Source organism: Hypanus sabinus (genome assembly GCF_030144855.1).
Source record: "Hypanus sabinus isolate sHypSab1 chromosome 31 unlocalized genomic scaffold, sHypSab1.hap1 SUPER_31_unloc_3, whole genome shotgun sequence".
Taxonomy (NCBI): domain Eukaryota; kingdom Metazoa; phylum Chordata; class Chondrichthyes; order Myliobatiformes; family Dasyatidae; genus Hypanus; species Hypanus sabinus.
This window is the reverse complement of record NW_026778955.1, coordinates 71,437-88,284: the sequence shown is the minus strand read 5'-3', so window position 1 is coordinate 88,284 and position 16,848 is coordinate 71,437. Positions and strand designations below refer to the sequence as shown.

At 44.8% G+C, this 16,848-nt stretch overlaps 1 protein-coding gene across 1 annotated transcript; it reads left to right on the top strand.

The window, feature by feature from the left end:
- The first annotated feature begins 369 nt into the window (after nucleotides 1-369).
- On the top strand, nucleotides 370-12,876 carry LOC132385555 (zinc finger protein 585A-like). Its single transcript, XM_059957708.1, has 3 exons — nucleotides 370-389; nucleotides 5,783-7,649; nucleotides 9,861-12,876. The coding sequence occupies exons 1-2, from the start codon at nucleotides 370-372 to the stop codon at nucleotides 7,521-7,523; spliced, it is 1,761 nt and encodes a 586-aa protein (XP_059813691.1). The 3' UTR covers nucleotides 7,524-7,649; nucleotides 9,861-12,876.
- The last annotated feature ends 3,972 nt before the right edge of the window (nucleotides 12,877-16,848 follow it).

The following is a 16,848-nucleotide window of genomic DNA, read 5'->3' as shown; positions in this document are numbered from 1 at the left end:
CATAGGAGAAAAAAGTGATTATCCAAAATCGCTCAGTCTCAGTTATTCCTCTCTGCTGCTGGGCACCTGCAAGTATGGCCAAGATGTATGTTTCCCAGTCTAGGAAGTTCCATTTGGTGGGGACCTGAGATACCATCCCTCAAAACACTGTCAGCCACAGTCATCTCTGATTGGACCACAGTTCCTCACTTCACTTCCCCGGGTGTTATTTGAGAAAGCCCAGGTTGAGAGTTCCTCACTCTGGTTGAGCAGGATTACTGACATTGGAATCCTAGTTTTACCATGCTGCCGAATTTTGGCACAAACCCAGGAGGCCCCTAGTTCTACCTGTTTGGCATAGATGTGACAGAGAGACAGAAAGGTGTTATCATGGGGCCCCTGGAAGCTGGGTGAGCCCTCTCAAAGACATAAACACGAACACCACTATCAAACAATACATTTTCCTTTAGTCCAAGAGAGTCCTTCTACTCAGTAACACATTTGGCGTCGGTTCGATGTATTCACCGAGATTGCCCCTTCAGTTTCACAGCTGTGGGAGTGGTCAGCAACACCCAATAAGGTCCTCTCCACTGAAGTCTGAGTCTCCCTCAATCCCAGTTCTTGATCAGAACAGAATTCCCAGGTTCTATGGTGGGATAGTCACTCCTCTCTGCGGGGTAGTTCTCTTCCTTGTAAGCTTGTCGTATCTGTAAATGTCATGCTTGGAAAAGTTTGGTTTGTTGGCATATATATTTCCCCATCTCTTCCCCTAGGGTATGCATATCCAATTTTGCTGGTAGACTTTCTGGGAGCAATGGTATACAAGGTTTTATTCCCCAGGGTGTCCTCATGGGCTGACCATAAATAACTTCAGCTGGTGACAACCCTGTTTTCCCCTGTGGGGTAACCCTCATGTAGAATAGGGGTAACAGTAGGACCTTCAACCAAGTGAGTCCAGTCTCCGCCATTAGTTTGGCCAATTTACTCTTCAGAGTGCCATTGGCTTATTCCACTATGCCAGCAGCCCATGGTGGTGTACACGGTGGAATTGTTGCTTGATAGCTAGTTTGTTACATACCCCTTTGCTTGCTTTCACCACAAAGTGTGGGCCATTGTCAGAGCTCAGCATCTCTAGCAGGCCGTACCTGGGGATTTAATCCCATAATAATACCTTCACAAAAGTCATAGCATTATTATTATTAGTTGCAATAGCTTCAATCCATCTACTAAACACATCTGTAATAGCTATGCAGTAACTATAGCAATGTACTCGAGGAAATTCAATAAAATCAACTTGTAGATTTGAAAAAGGTCCACCTGTCCAGGGAGTCGGACCCGGTTTGCAGGGTATAGGTTACCAACCATTCCCTCCTTTCCCAGGTTTGTACAGTTGTGTAGATAATCGACCAATAGTGGTAAAAACTATGTAGGAGCACAAACCTGTCCCGCTGGGGTGATCCAAAAACCAAGGTTAGGGTCTTTCTGGCACCCCATCTGGGACCACCATTTGCACTCCTCCTCAGAGGCGTCCCCCTGAAAAGTATGCACCTCCCCCATGTCTGGCAAACCAGTTCTGCTTAAGTCACAGAGGGCTGCTTGACGGGAACCCGAGGGGAGTACAACTACTGAGGATTGTGCTGCACTTTTCGCTGTCTAATCTGCTAAAGCATTGCCTTTAGTGACCAGGTGGGACATGTGGATGTTGGCTGCACATTTAATAATAGCCAAAACTCAAGGTAGTTGTAGAGCAGTAAGTTGTTTACAAAGGTGGCATTACTAATGGGGTGGCCAGAGGAAGTCAGGAATCCCCATGTTCCCAGAGAGCCTCGTAGTCATGTGCAACTCCAAACGCATAACGGGAGACTGTGTAAACGTTCGCACTTTTGTCTGTTGCTCAGATACAGGCACAAGTCAGAGCAAACAGCTCAGCCTTCTGGGCGGAGACAACTGCTTCAAAAGAGACTTGCTCAATTATTTTCACTGTCCGTCACTGTCGCATAGCCAGAATATCGCTTTCCTGCTGGATCCACAAAAGAGCTTCCATCCTCAAAACATTGCCTCGGGCTTGAGGGGGTATTGCGGAATGGATGGGAGAGTCTTTCCTTCTTTCACAGTGATCCGGACAGGGGTGCAGTTGGTGTGGTTGACTTCATGGCCTGAAATTGCCCAGAGATGGGATACGACATCTTGGGTTCGGTCAACAAGTGATAAGGAGGACTCGTGTACAGAGGGATGGTCTGACGGAACATAGAGTTAAATGTGTTGAAAGAATATGTAGGAAGGACAACAAAATTCTAGGGGCGTATAGCCCGATGGGAGTTCGGGGAGCTGGGTTAAGCACAATAGGCAGCGATTCAAACAGAGAGAGGAGAAATGGGTTAAAAATTCTATATCTGAATGCACGAAGTGTCAGGAATAAGGCGGATGAGCTTGAAGCCCAGGTGCGAATGGGTAACTGTGATGTTGTTGGGATAACGGAGACATGGCTGCAGGGAGATCAGACCTGGGAAATGAATGTACAAGGGTATACATGCTATCGTAGGGACAGAAATGTGGGCAGAGGGGGTGGGGTGGCCCTGTTGGTGAGGATTGAGATTCAGTCCTTTGCAAGGAGGGACATAGGGTCAGGAGAAGTAGAGTCTGTGTGGATAGAACTGAGGAACAGTAAGGGCAAAAGGACCCAAATGGGCGTTGTCTACAGGCCACCAAACAGTAGCATGGATATTGGGTGCAAGTTGAATAGGGAGTTAACATTGGCATGTGGCAAAGGTAATGTCGCAGTAGTTATGGGGGATTTCAACATGCAGGTGAACTGGGAGAATCAGGTTGGTGCTGGACCACAGGATAAGGAGTTTGTAGAGTGCCTACGGGATGCATTCTTGGAACAGCTTGTACGAGAGCCGACCAGGGACAAGACTATTCTGGATTTAGTGTTATGTAATGAACAGGATTTGATAAGCGATCTTGCAGTAAAGGAGCCATTAGGAGGTAGTGATCACAATATGATAAGCTTTTATCTGCAATGTGAGAAGGATAAGGGCAGCTCGGAGGTGTCAGTGTTGCAGTTGAACAGGGGAAACTATGGAGCCATGAGGGAGGAGCTGGCCAAAGTTGACTGGACGGACAGCCTAGCAGAAAAGACAGTGGAACAGTAATGGCAGATATTCTTGGGAATAATGCACAAGGTGCCAAAACAGTTCATCCCCCAGAGAAGGAAGGATTCAAAGGGGGGAAAGGGGCCACAGTGATTGACAAAGGTAGTCAGAGACTGCATAGCATTAAAAAAAAGGAAATATGATAGAGCTAAGGTGAGTGGGAGGACAGATGATTGGGAAGTTTTTAAGGAACAACAGAACTTAACTAAAAAGACAATATGGGGAGAAAAAATGAGGTACGAACGCAAGCTAGCCAGGAATATAAAGGAAGATAGCAAAAGCTTTTTTAGGTATGTGAAGAGAAAGAAGATAGTTAAGAACAACTTTGGGCCCTTGAAGAATGAATAGGGTGAAATTGTTATGGGAAACAGAGAAATGGCAGAAGAATTTAATGAGTACTTTAGATCTGTTTTCACTAAGGAAGACACAAGCAATCTCCCAGATGTATGGATGGGCCAAGGACATAGGGTAACAGAGGAAATGAAACAGATTGACATTCGGAAGGAAACGGTGATGAGAAGACTGATGGGACTGAAGGCTGACAAATCCCCAGGTCCAGATGGTCTGCACCCTAGGGTACTAAAGGAGGTGGCCCTGGAAATTGCAGATGCATTGGTAATCATTTTCCAATGTTCCTTAGATTCAGGATCATTTCCTGAGGATTGGAGAATGGCTAATATTATCCCACTTTTTAATAAAGCAGGGAGGGAGAAAACAGAGAACTATCGACCTGTCAGCCTAATATCAGTAGAGGGGAAGATGCTAGAGTCCATTATTAAAGATGAAATAGTGGCACATCTAGATAGCAGTGATAGGATTGGGCTGAGCCAGCATGAATTTACCAAGGGTAAATCATGCTTGACTAATCTATTGGAATTTTTCAAGGATGTAGCCAGGAAGTTAGACGGGGGAGATCCAGTGGATGTAGTGTACCTCGATTTTCAGAAGGCATTTGATAAGGTCCCACATAGGAGATTGGTGGGTAAAATCAAAGCTCATGGCATTGGGGTGAAGACATTGACATGGATAGAAAACTGGTTGGCAGATAGAAAGCAAAGGGTAGCGGTGAATGGGTGTTTCTCGGAATGGCAGGTGACTAGTGGGGTGCCAAAGGGCTCGGTATTGGGACCACAGCTGTTTACAATTTATATCAACGATTTGGATGAAGGCATTGAAAATAAAATACATGAGGGGCATTGATCATGTGGATAGCCAAAGGCTTTTCCCAGGGCTGAAATGGCTAACACGAGGGAGCATAGTTTTAAAGTGCTTGGAAATAGGTACCGAGGGATGTCAGGGGTAAGTTTTTTACACAGAGAGTGGTGAGTGTGTGGAATGCGCAGCACTGGTAGAGACAGATACAATAGGGTCTTTTAACAGCCTCTTAGGTAGGTATATGGTGCTTAGAGAAAGAGAGGGCTATGCACTAGGGAAACTCTTGGCAGGGTAAGTTATGTAGTTGGCACCAAGATTGTGGGCTGAATGGCCTGGAACATGCTGTAGATTTTTATGTTCTATGTTCACTGTTGAACAGCGAATTAACTTTTGCTATCCTACAATCCTCTGATAACTCCCTCATCACGAGGGGAGATAGTTTTAAGGTGATTGGAAATAGATACCAAGGGGATGTCAGGGGTAAGTTGTTCTTTACACAAAGAGCGGTGGGTGTGTGGAATGCACTGCCAGATATTTGTGTGAGAGTGTTTCTGTTACTGTGGGGCCAGTAACCCATGCAGCTCAGTGGGGACAGGGAATAGTACCAATGGAGAGAGTCAAACTGAGCCAGGTCACTGATTGGAGATGGCAGAAATGCCCCATTCTTACAGAGGAGACAGGAAGAGCATCAGAGAATTTGATGGTCATTCCAGATACCAGCACTATGCCCAGTTAGAAGATGATTTCTCTCTCCAACTTAGGTTGAACTTCACTGTAACAGTGTGATGCCAGATCACACCTTAACAACTCAAGTGATCTCATCTGAAATGTTGTCCTACACCCACTGATGGATTTTGTAAATCTTTTTACAGGTTAAAAATGACAAGGAATTGTCTACGGGAATCTCAAATACAATACGCCAGTTTTGCTGATCCTGTCCAGATATTTAAGAAGTAGAGAGATTCACTCGACCAACCTTCCTCAGACTGTGGGGAAGCAATTCACTCGATCATCTGACCGACTGGCACATCTGTCATTTTACACAGGGGAAAAGCCATTCACCTGCTCAGACTGTGGGGAGAGATTCACTCGATCATCTGACCGACTGGCACATCTGTCATTTTACACAGGGGAAAAGCCATTCACCTGCTCAGACTGTGGGGAGAGATTCACTCGATCATCTGACCGACTGGCACATCTGTCATTTTACACAGGGGAAAAGCCATTCACCTGCTCAGACTGTGGGGAGAGATTCACTCGATCATCTGACCGACTGGCACATCTGTCATTTTACACAGGGGAAAAGCCATTCACCTGCTCAGACTGTGGGGAGAGATTCACTCAGTCATTTCAACTAAGGTACATCAGCAAGTTCACACTGGGACAAGGCCATTCACATGTTCTGTGTGTGAGAAGGGATTCAGTCAGTCTTTGCACCTGCGGACACACCAGTCAGTTCACACTGGGCAGAGGCTGGACATCTGCTGAATTTGTAGGGAAGGATTCACTCGGTCATCTGACCTAATGGCTCACCAGCGAGTTCACACTGGGGAGCGGCCGTTCACCTGCTCAGACTGTGGGAAGGGATTCACTCGGTCATCTAATCTAAAGGTACATCAGAGAGTTCACACTGGAGAGAGGCCGTTCACCTGCTCAGACTGCAGGAAGGGATTCACTCGGTCATCCGACCTACTGGAACACCAGTCAGTTCACACTGGAGAGAGGCCATTCAGCTGCTCAGACTGTGGGAAGGGATTCACTAAATCCTCTCACTTAGAGAGACACCAGTCAGTTCACACTGGAGAGAGGCCGTTCACCTGCTCAGACTGCGGGAAAGGATTCACTCGGTCATCCACTCTAATGGCACATCAGCGAGTTCACACTGGGGAGCAGCCGTTCACCTGCTCAGACTGTAGGAAAGGATTCACTTGCTCATCTAAACTGAAGGTACATCAGCGAGTTCACACTGGAGAGAAGCCATTCACCTGCTCAGACTGTGGGAAGGGATTCACTCAGTCATCTAAACTGAAGGTACATCAACGAGTTCACACTGGAGAGAGGCCATTCACCTGCTCAGTCTGTGGGAAGGCATTCACTTGCTCATCTAAGCTAAAGGTGCATCAGCGAGTTCACACTGGAGAGAGGCCATTCACCTGTTCATACTGTGGGAAGGGATTTACTTGCTCATCTCAAATGAAGGTACATCAGAGAGTTCACACCGGGGAGCGGCCGTTCACCTGCTCGGACTGTGGGAAGGGATTCACTTTGTCATCTGAGCTACTGAGACACCAGTCAGTTCACACCGGGGAGAGGCCGTTCACCTGCTCAGACTGTGGGAAAGGATTCACTCGGTCATCCAACCTACTGGTACACCAGCGAATTCACACCAGGGAGCAGCCATTCACCTGTTCGGACTGTGGGAAGGTATTCACTTGCTCATCTAAGCTGAAGGTACATCAGCGAGTTCACACTGGAGAGAGGCCATTCACCTGCTCAGTCTGTGGGAAGGGATTCATTTGCTCATCCCAATTGAAGGTACATCAGAGAGTTCACACCAGGGAGCGGCCGTTCACCTGCTTGGACTGTGGGAAGGGATTCACTTTGTCATCTCAGCTACTGAGACACCAGTCAGTTCACACCGGGGAAAAGCCATTCACCTGCTCAGTCTGTGGGAAGGGATTCAATTTGTCATCTTACCTACTGAGACACCAGGCAGTTCACAGTGGGGAGTGTCCATTCACCTGCTCAGTCTGTGGGAAGGGATTCACTTGCTCATCCGAACTGAAGGTACATCAGCGAGTTCACACTGGAGAGAGGCCGTTCTCCTGCTCAGACTGCGGGAAGGGATTCACTCGGTCTTACACCCTAATGGCACACCAGTCAGTTCACACTGGGGAGAGGCCGTTCACCTGTTCGGACTGTGGGAAGGGATTCACTTGCTCATCTAAACTGAAGGTACATCAGCGAGTTCACACTGGGGAGAGGCCATTCACCTGCTCGGACTGTGGGAAGGGATTCACTTTGTCATCTAAACTGAAGGTACATCAGCGAGTTCACACTGGGGAGAGGCCATTCACCTGCTCGGACTGTGGGAAGGGATTCACTTTGTCATCTGAGCTACTGAGACACCAGTCAGTTCACACCGGGGAGAGGCCATTCACCTGCTCAGACTGTGGGAAAGAATTTACTCGGTCATCTCAACTACAGAGACACGAGCAAGTTCACAATGGGTAGAGGCCACTCACCTGCTCGAACTTTGGGGAAAAAATTACTTGGAAATTAGAGGATTGGAAAGCTTTTACATAACTAGCAGGAGACAACTAAAAAAAGCATGCAGGACAGACAAGATGATAAATTAAGGTAAGTGTGCCAATGATACCAAGTATCAAAAGTTGTTCAGATATATAAAGAGTAAAAGAGAGGCAAGAGTTGATTTTGTACCGCTGGAAGATGATGTTGGCGAGTTGGCAATAGAGCAAAGAAACAGTGGAAAAATGTAATAAGTATTTTGTGTCAATCTTCACTGTGTAAGACACGCATTAGGGTTAGGGTTAGGGTTAGGGTAACCCTAACCCTAACCCTAACCCTAACCCTAATGCAGTATAAGACCAGAAGACATAGGAGCAGAATTAAGCTGTTCAGCCTCATCGAGTCTGCTGCACCGTTCTATCATGGCTGATCCTGGTTCTCGTTCAACCCCATGCACCTGCCTCCTCAGCATATCCTGTAATGCCCTGACTGATCAGCAAACTATTAGCTTCTGCCCCCACCGCCGTCTATGTCAGAGAATTCCATAGATTCACTGTTCTCTGACTAAGTAAAATTCTCCTTAACTACTCTGAAAGGTCACTCCTCCGTTTTGAGGCTGTACCCTCTGTTATGGCTACACCCACCATGCGAACAGTCCTCTCCTCATCCACCCTATCTAGACCTTTCCACATTCAGTGGCTTTCAGTGAGATTTAATACCCCTGACCTGCATTGATTAAACATAGGTCAGTGCAGGAATCATCTTCTTGAATATCCTCTGGACTCTTTCCAATGAGAGCACACATTTTTTGAGATATGGGTCCCACATACCCTAACTCTAACGGAATGTTGGCAGTCATGCTGCAACTATACAGGGTACTGGTGAGGCTGCACCTGGAGTACTGTGTGCAGTTCTGGTCTCCGTACTTGAGGAAGGATATACTGACTTTGAAGGCAGTGCACAGGAGGTTCACCAGTTTGATTGCAGGGATGAAGAGGTTAACCTATGAGGAGAGATTGAGTCACCTGGGACTATACTCTCTGGAGTTCAGAAGAATGAGAAGGGAATTTTACAGTAACATAAAAAATTTCAAAAGGGATAGATAAGATAGAAGTAGGAAAGTTGTTTCCATTGGTAGGTGAGACTAAAACTAGGGGACATTGCCTCAAGATTCAGGAGAGCAGATTTAGGACAGAGATGATGAGAAACTGTTTTTCCCAGTGAGAGGTGAATCTATGGAATTTTCTACCCAGGGAAGCAGTTGAGGGTTCCTCATTAATTATAATTAAGATACAGTTAGATAGGTTTTTATATAGTAAGGGAATTAGGGTAGTGGGGAAAAGGCAGGTAGATGGAGCTGAGTTTACAGGCAGATCAGCCATGATCTTATTGAATGGTGGGGCAGGCTCGATGGGCTGGATGGCCTACTCCTGTTCCTATTTCTTATGTTGTTCTTATGTTCGTAAGTGTGGCCTAAGTAGTGTCTTATAAAGTATCAGCATTATCTCATTGCTTATATATTCTACTTCACTTTAAATAAATGCCAGCATTGCATTTGCCTTCTTTACCACAGACTCAACCTGTAAGTTAACTTTCTGGGGGACTCGTATTTCCTTATGTAGTTCTGTTGTTTGAACCTTCTTCCCAGTTAGATGATAGTTCACTATTTTTCCTTTTGCCAAAATAAATTGTCGTACATTTCTCAATATTGTATTCCATCTGCCACTTTATTGCCCATTCTTCAAATTTGTCTGTGTCCTGCTGCAATCGCATTGCTTCCTCAGCACTACCAATGCCTCCACCTATCTTTGTATCATCCGCAAACCTTGCCACAAAGTCGTCAATTCCATTATCCAGATCATTGACAAATAATGTGAAAAGTAGCGGACCGAATACTGAATCCTGAAGACCTCTAGTCACTGCTAGACAACCAGAAAAGGCTCCTTTTATTCCCACTCGCTGCCTCTTGGCTGTCAGCCATTCCTCTATCCATGCCAGTATTTCTTCCAATTTTTATCCTGTTAAGCAGTCTCATGTTTAATGCCTTCTGAAAATCCAAGTAAATTACATCCACTGCCTCTCGTTTGTCCATCCTGCTTATGACTTTGTAACAGATTTGTCAGACAAGATTTCCCTGTATGGAAGCTATGCTGTCTTTGACTTTATCATTAGTCTCCTAGTACCCAAAAACCTCATCTGTTATAATAGACTCAAACACTTTCCCAGCCACTGAGGTTAGGCTAAATGGACTATAGTTTGCTTTCTTTTGCCTTCTTCCTTCTCAAAGAGTGGATTGACATTTGCAATTTCCCTGTCTTCCAGGACTATGCCAGAATCAAGTGATTCTTGACAGGTCATGACCAATGCATCTGTTATCTCTTCAGCAGCCTCTCTCAGGACTCTAGGATGTCGTCCATCTGGTCCAGGTGACTTATCCACTTTAAGAACCTGAGTTTGCCTACCATGTTTTCCTTTGTAATAGCAATGGCACTCACTCCTGCACCCTGACACTCACGGATCTCTGGCACACTGCTAGCGTCTTCCACAGAAACGACAGATGCAAAGAACCTACCAAGTTCATCGACTATCTCTTCCTCATTTCTACCTCATGAGTATCATTTTCCAGTGGTCCAATATCAACTCTTGCCTCCCTTTCGCATTTTTTATAATGGTTTATATTATTGTCTAGTTTGCTCTCATATTTCACCTTTCCCCCTCTTGTAGCTTTTTTTTTAGTTATCTATTATTGGATTTTAAAAGCTACCCAATTATCTAACTTCCTACCCACTTTTGCTACCTTATATGCTTTTATTCAGTCCTTAATTTCCTTTGTCAGCCACGTTAGCCTAGCCCAAGGGTCGGCATCCCGCGGTTCCTTGATCTCTGTGCTGCGGCTCCCCGTAGTTTGTTAGTTTTTGAAATGTAATTTGAAATTTGAAGATTATGGTGATCTTGTACAATCTAAAAACGTTGTGGAGACCCCATTTCCTGGCACATCCAAACCGGCTCACAATTAGCCACCGTTCCGGCTAAGGGAGATAGACAGGGGTTTGTGAGTACGTGTCTTTTGGAGCATCCGTGCCCACGGGGGCAGGTTGAGGGAGGCTTTAAATCAAGGCTGTTTAATTCGAATAAAGTTACCTTTGACTGCAGTGTCTTTATTTTAGCGCTGCGTGTAGCGCTACACCGCTACAATGTGTTTTTTATCGCTATTAATATACATCACCACTGCCAATGCCTGACACCCGCCAGTGCGCGATTTCTTTTAATTCTTAGATCCAAGGTAGGCTACCTATGGAGTAACCTTCAACCCAACGTCTTTTTTTCGGAGTTCAAAATGTTTTTGTTGCATGCAGAAATGTAATTTTGTTTTCTCTGCAGGAGTTCATCAATTTCATAAATGCAACACATTATAGTTTGTTTATACATAGCATAAAGGCAAAAAAAACCGTTGTATGCAGTGTTATTTCATTTTAAATGTCAAACGGGTTTTGTGGCTCCCAGTGTTTTCTTTTCTGTGGGAAATGGGTCCATATTGGCTCTTTCAGTGGTAAACGTTGCCGACCCCTGGCCTAGCCCCACCGTTTGAGAAGTACTTCTGCGGGACATATGTATCCTGTACGTTATGAACTATTCCGAGAAATGTCAGCTATTTCTGCTGTGGCGTCATCCCCACCAGTACCCTTCTCCAGTCCACTTGCGGAATCACCTCTCTCATGCCTCTGTAATTCCCTTTATTCCACTGCAATACTACGCATGTAACCTATGATTCTCCCTCACAAATTGCAGTAGGAATTCAATCATATTATATTTACTGCCTTCTAATGGTTTCTTTACATTAACCTCCCTAATAATATCTGGGTTATTACACAACACCCAATCTAAGATAGCGGTTCCCCCGAGTAGGCGCAACCATCAGCTGCTCTAAAAAGCCATTTCGTAAGCATTCAATGCATTCTCTCTCTTGCGATCTCACACCAATCTGACTTTCCCAATCCTCCTGCAGATTGAAGTCACCCACAATTGTGTAATTAAATTTGGTCTTTATTCTTTGGAGCGTAGAAGGTTGAGGGGGGACTTAATAGAGGTATTTAAAATTATGAGGGGGATAGATAGAGTTGACGTGGATAGGCTTTTTCCATTGAGAGTAAGGGAGATTCAAACAAGGGGACATGAGTTGAGAGTTAGGGGGCAAAAGGTTAAGGGTATCATGAGGGGGAATTTCTTTACTCAGAGAGTGGTAGCTGTGGGAAACAAGCTTCCAGTAGAAGTGGTAGAGGCAGGTTCGGTATTTAAAGTATTAAAGTGTTCATCATTTAAAGTAAAATTGGATAGGTATATGGACAGGAAAGAATGGATGGTTATGGGCTGAGTGTGGGCCAGTGGGACTAGGTGAGAGTAAGCGTTCGGCACAGACTAGAAGGGCTGAGATGGCCTGTTTCCGTGCTGTAATTGTTATATGGTTATGGTTATAAATTTATTACATAAATGCCTAACCTTCAGGAGTATCTGGGGCAGAAGTGAGGATACAAGCTTTTACCAAAGTTTTGGAAGTTGAAAAACCTGAAGGTAGATAAGAATCCTGGACCAGAAGGTGAACACCCCAGGGTTCAAAAAGAGGTAGCTGAAGAGATTGTGAAGGCATTAGAGTCATAGAACTCTACAAAACTGGAAAATGCCATTCAGCCAATCTAGTCAGTGCCAAAGCATTAATCTGCTGGGTTCCACCTGGACCAATAACCCTGCATATCCTTCTCATCCATGGACCTCAGCAAATTTCTCTTAAAAGATTGTAATCATCCCTGCCACTTGCTCTGGCAGCTCATTGCACACTCTCCCTACCTCTGAATGAAGAAGTTCCCTCTTAGTTTTCTCTTAATGTAACGAGTAATGTAACTTGTAGTCTTTTAACATCTTTGGACTCTTTTTACTGTGCCCATGGTCTGTTTCTTATCAATTATGGTATTGTCTGCACTGTTATAACTATATGTTAACTATAACTATATGTAACTCTGTGGTTTTGTATAGGTCTTATAGCTTTAGTTTTTTTGTTTGTTGGGTGGTAGAGTTGGTCTCCTGACTTGGTGTGTCTGGGCAGTCTTGTTTTGTCTGGTGAGTTTAGAGCTCCTTTCCAAGGAAAGTGCTAAGATGGTAGCACAATATTAATATGCAGCAGCCTCTCTGGACTCTGGATTTGGAGATTACCAAACGTTATGTGGATTTTCTGGTGTAGTCTGTTTTGTCATGTGCTTTTGTGATATCATTCTGGAGGAACGTTGTCTCATTTTTTAATTGCATTTGTTGTTTCTAAATGACAATAAACTGAAACTGAACTGAACTGAGTAATGATGTATCACAAATCACTAAATTTTTCAATGGTTCTAGCAGACTAAAAAGTTGCAAATGTCACTCCACTCTAAGATGAGAGGGAGGCAGAAGAAAGAAAACACTGGACAACAAAGATTTTGCTTCCTGAATACCTGTAGGTGTATCTTATGAATTTTGCTCTACTGATCATGAAAGTCATCATGAAATTTCCCTATGACACACCATTTTTTGAAATCACTTATGTTTATTATTTCAGTTCATAATTCAGGTCAATTAAAATGTTGCCTACAATGTAAGCTGGAAAGTTTGCTGTCTTGTTTCAGCATGCTTAGGCGGCGCGGCTGCTGCATGGCAGGACATGTTTCAGTAATAATTATTGGGTTCAGGACTGTAAGGATGGAATTTGCTTTCACCAGGCACAAAAATTGCCATGAAACATTTTTATATTTAGATAGATGCTTCCCAGAATAACTGACACCAAGATTAAGGAAAGCATTTTTGTTGGTGCACAAATCAAACAGGTCATCAATTACAGGCAATTTGAAGAATTTCTAGTGGGACCAGAGAAAATCACATGGAAGGCATTTAAGGAAGTTGTTGACATCTTTAATCAGCATCAGCAGAGCATCAAACTACATGCAGCTGGTTGAAAGCGTGCTTCAAGCATATAAAATCATGACATGCAACATGTCACTAAAGATTCATTTTCTGCATTCCATTTAAACTTCCTCCCTGCAGATCTTGGTGCTGTTCGTGACGAGCATTGTGTAAGGTTTCACCAGGACATTGGACATTAGAAGAGATGCCAGAGCAACTGGAATCCATCAATGCTAGTGAATTATTGTTGGACACAAGCAAGAACCCTAATGCGGACACTGAGTACAAATATTTTAACCAAAAATTTTAACTTAGTTGAACTATTGAAAAGCATCAGCACCAATATGCAATTAAACACATTATATTCAATAAAAGTTAATTTGTCATTTCTTCAAGTCCTAAGTGATACAAGTAGCCTGAAATTATATTTGTGTTCATCTTCAAGCAGCCTATCATAAACAAAAAAAAACTTCTGAGGAAGCAACAATTTGGAAAAAAAGTGTTGTCTAGTGAAATTATCGGACAGTTAGTCTGACCTCAGTGGTCAGGAATATGTTTGAGTGTATTAAGGGTGAGTCTTTTGGGTACTGTAATTGGGGACGCATGATGAAGTAGAACAAAGTCAGCAGGATTCCTTTAGAGGAAATCGTGTCTAACAAATCTCTTGGAATATTTTGAGGAAATAACAGGCAAGATAGATAAAGCAGAGGCAGTGGATATTGTTTGCTTGGATTTTCATATGATCTTTAACAAGGTACCCATGCAAGGCTGATTGAGAAAGTAAGGAGGCATGGAATCCAAGAGGACATTGCTTTGTGGATCCAGAACTGACTTGCCCACAGAGGGCAAAGAGTGGTTGTAGACGGGTCATATTCTGCATGGAGGTCGGTGACCAGTGGTTTGCCTCAGGGATCTGTTATGGGACCCTTACTCATTGTGATTTTTATGTGACCTGGGTGAGGAAGTGGAGGGATGGTTAGTAAATTTACTGATGACACAAAGGTTGGGGGGTGTTATGGATGGTGTGGATGGCTGTCAGAGGTTACAGCAGGACATTGATAGGATGCAAAACTGGGCTGAGAAGTGGCAAATGACGTCCAACATAGATAAGTGTGATGTCAGGCAGTGAAGCGGGGAAGATTTAAAAAGGGTAGAAATTCTGAATCGGGTTTCATTTGGAGAGGGAAGTCGGAAGATCAGAGTGGGAGTGTGGCGGGAGCCATTTTGATTTTTTTCTTCTTCTCGTCGAAGTTAAGAGAGTCAGGACTGTGCAGGCATGTGACGTTGGGCAGTGAAGCGGGGAAAATTTAAAAAGGACACAGCCTTATACAGCGGGCAGCGGAGTGAGTCAGGAGCAGAGTGAAGGCTTAAGGGCTTTGGCTCAATGGGCTTAGGCGGAAGCGGGCAAGGCAAGGTAGGTTTAGTTTTCAATATTTCCTGTGATTTGAGGAAAGGGGAAATTGAGTGTGAGAGCAGCTTGTTGTTCTCGGTGTCGGATGTGGGAGGTCCTGGAGTCTCCTAGCCTTCCGGACGTCCATATCTGCGCCGGGTGCACCGAGCTGCAGCTCCTCAGGAACTGTGTTAGGGAACTGGAGCTGCAGCTCGATGACCTTCGTCCGGTCAGGGAGAGTGAGGAGTTGATAGGAGTTACTGCAGGTGGTCACACCGGGGCCACGGGAGGCAGACAAGTGGATCATGGTTAGGAGGGGAAAGGGGAAGAGTCAGATATTAGAGAGTACTTCAGTGGTTGTACCCTTGACAATAAGTACTCCTGCTTGAGTACTGTTGGAGGGGGGGGGGGTGGGACAGCCTACCTGGGGGAAGCAGCAGTGGCCGTGCCTCCGACACAGAGTCTGGCCCTGTAGCTCAGAAGGGTAGGGAAAGGAAGAGGAAGGCAGTAGTGATAGGGGACTTGATAGTTAGGGGGTCAGACAGGCGATTCTGTGGATGTGATCAGGAGACCCAGATGGTAGTTTGCCTCCCTGGTGCCAGGGTCCAGGATGTTTCTGATCGCGTCCACAATATCCTGAAGTGGGGGGGTGAGGAGCCAGAGGTCGTGGTACATATAAGTACCAATGACATAGGTCGGAAAAGGGAAGAGGTCCTGAAAGGAGAATATAAGGAGTTAGGAAGGCAGTTGAGAAGAAGGACCGCAAAGGTAATCTTGGGATTACTGCCTGTGCCACGTGACAGTGAGAGTAGGAATGGAATGAGGTGGAGGATAAATGCTTGGCTGAGGGACTAGAGCAGGGGGCAGGGATTCAAGTTTCTGGATCATTGGGACCTCTTTTGGGGCAGGTGTGACCTGTACAAAAAGGATGGGTTACACTTGAATCCTCGGGGGACCAATATCCTGGCAGGAAGGTTTAATAGAGCTGTTAGGGAGGATTTACACTAATTTGGCAGTGGGATGGGGACCGGAATGATGGAGCGGAGGAGAGGGAAAACAGAAATAGATCTAAGGTAGTGAGCAGTAAGGATGTCAGGAAGGACAGGCAGGTGATGGAGCAAATTTGCAGCCATTGGGATGAGTTGCAGAGCAATCAATGCAAAAAGTACCAAATACTGGACTTCAGGTGTTATACTTAAATGCACACAGCATAAGGAATAAGGTGGATGATCTTGTTGTACAGTTACAGATTGGCAGGTATGATATTGTGGCCATCACTGAGACATGGCTAAAGGATGCATGCCTCTGGGAGCTGAACGTCCAAGGATGCACGGTGTATTGGAAGAATAGGCAGGTTGGTAGAGGGGGTGGCGTGGCTTTAATGGTAAGAAATTATATTAAATCATTAGAAAGAGTTGACATAGGATTGGAAGGTACAGAATCCTTATGGTTTGAGCTAAGAAATCGCAGGGGTAAAAGGACCCTGATCTACAGGCCTCCAAACAGCTGCAGTGATGTGGACTACAAATTACAACAGGAAATAGAAAAGGCTTGCCAAAAGGGCAGTGTTATGATAATTGTAGGGGATTTTAACATGCGAGTGGATTGGGAAAATCAGGTCAGCATTGGATCTCAAGAGAGAATTTGTAGAATGTCTACGAGATGGCTTTTTAGAACAGCTTGTTGTTGAGCCCACTAGGGGACTGGATTGGGTATTGTGTATGTTATGTACTCATGCATATCGTACTTGTCACGTGACCGTGGTGTAGAGCTGCTGGAGATGAGGTAATGGTCTTGTGATGGTGGAGTGATGTCATTTTCCCACTAGTGAGAGGTCAGTGATAGGTCTTTTTTCAGCAGGGTATAAAAGGAGGACCCCTCCCTGTGAGGCGGGGCGGTCGGTGGTTGACTTCACAAGTGATGCCATGCTGTTGAATATTCCGATATTATGACGCAGTTTCGTTTAAAAACGGAGTTTTATTTTCTGCCTTAAGT

What these genes read in the sequence shown, in the direction of transcription:
- LOC132385555 (XM_059957708.1), top strand. Translation starts at nt 370, where the DNA reads ATGGGGCCCCTGGAAGCTGG. An exon ending in ATGGGGCCCCTGGAAGCTGG is followed by an intron (nt 390 to 5,782) that starts GTGAGCCCTCTC and finishes CTGCTGAATTTG; the next exon opens with TAGGGAAGGATTCACTCGGT.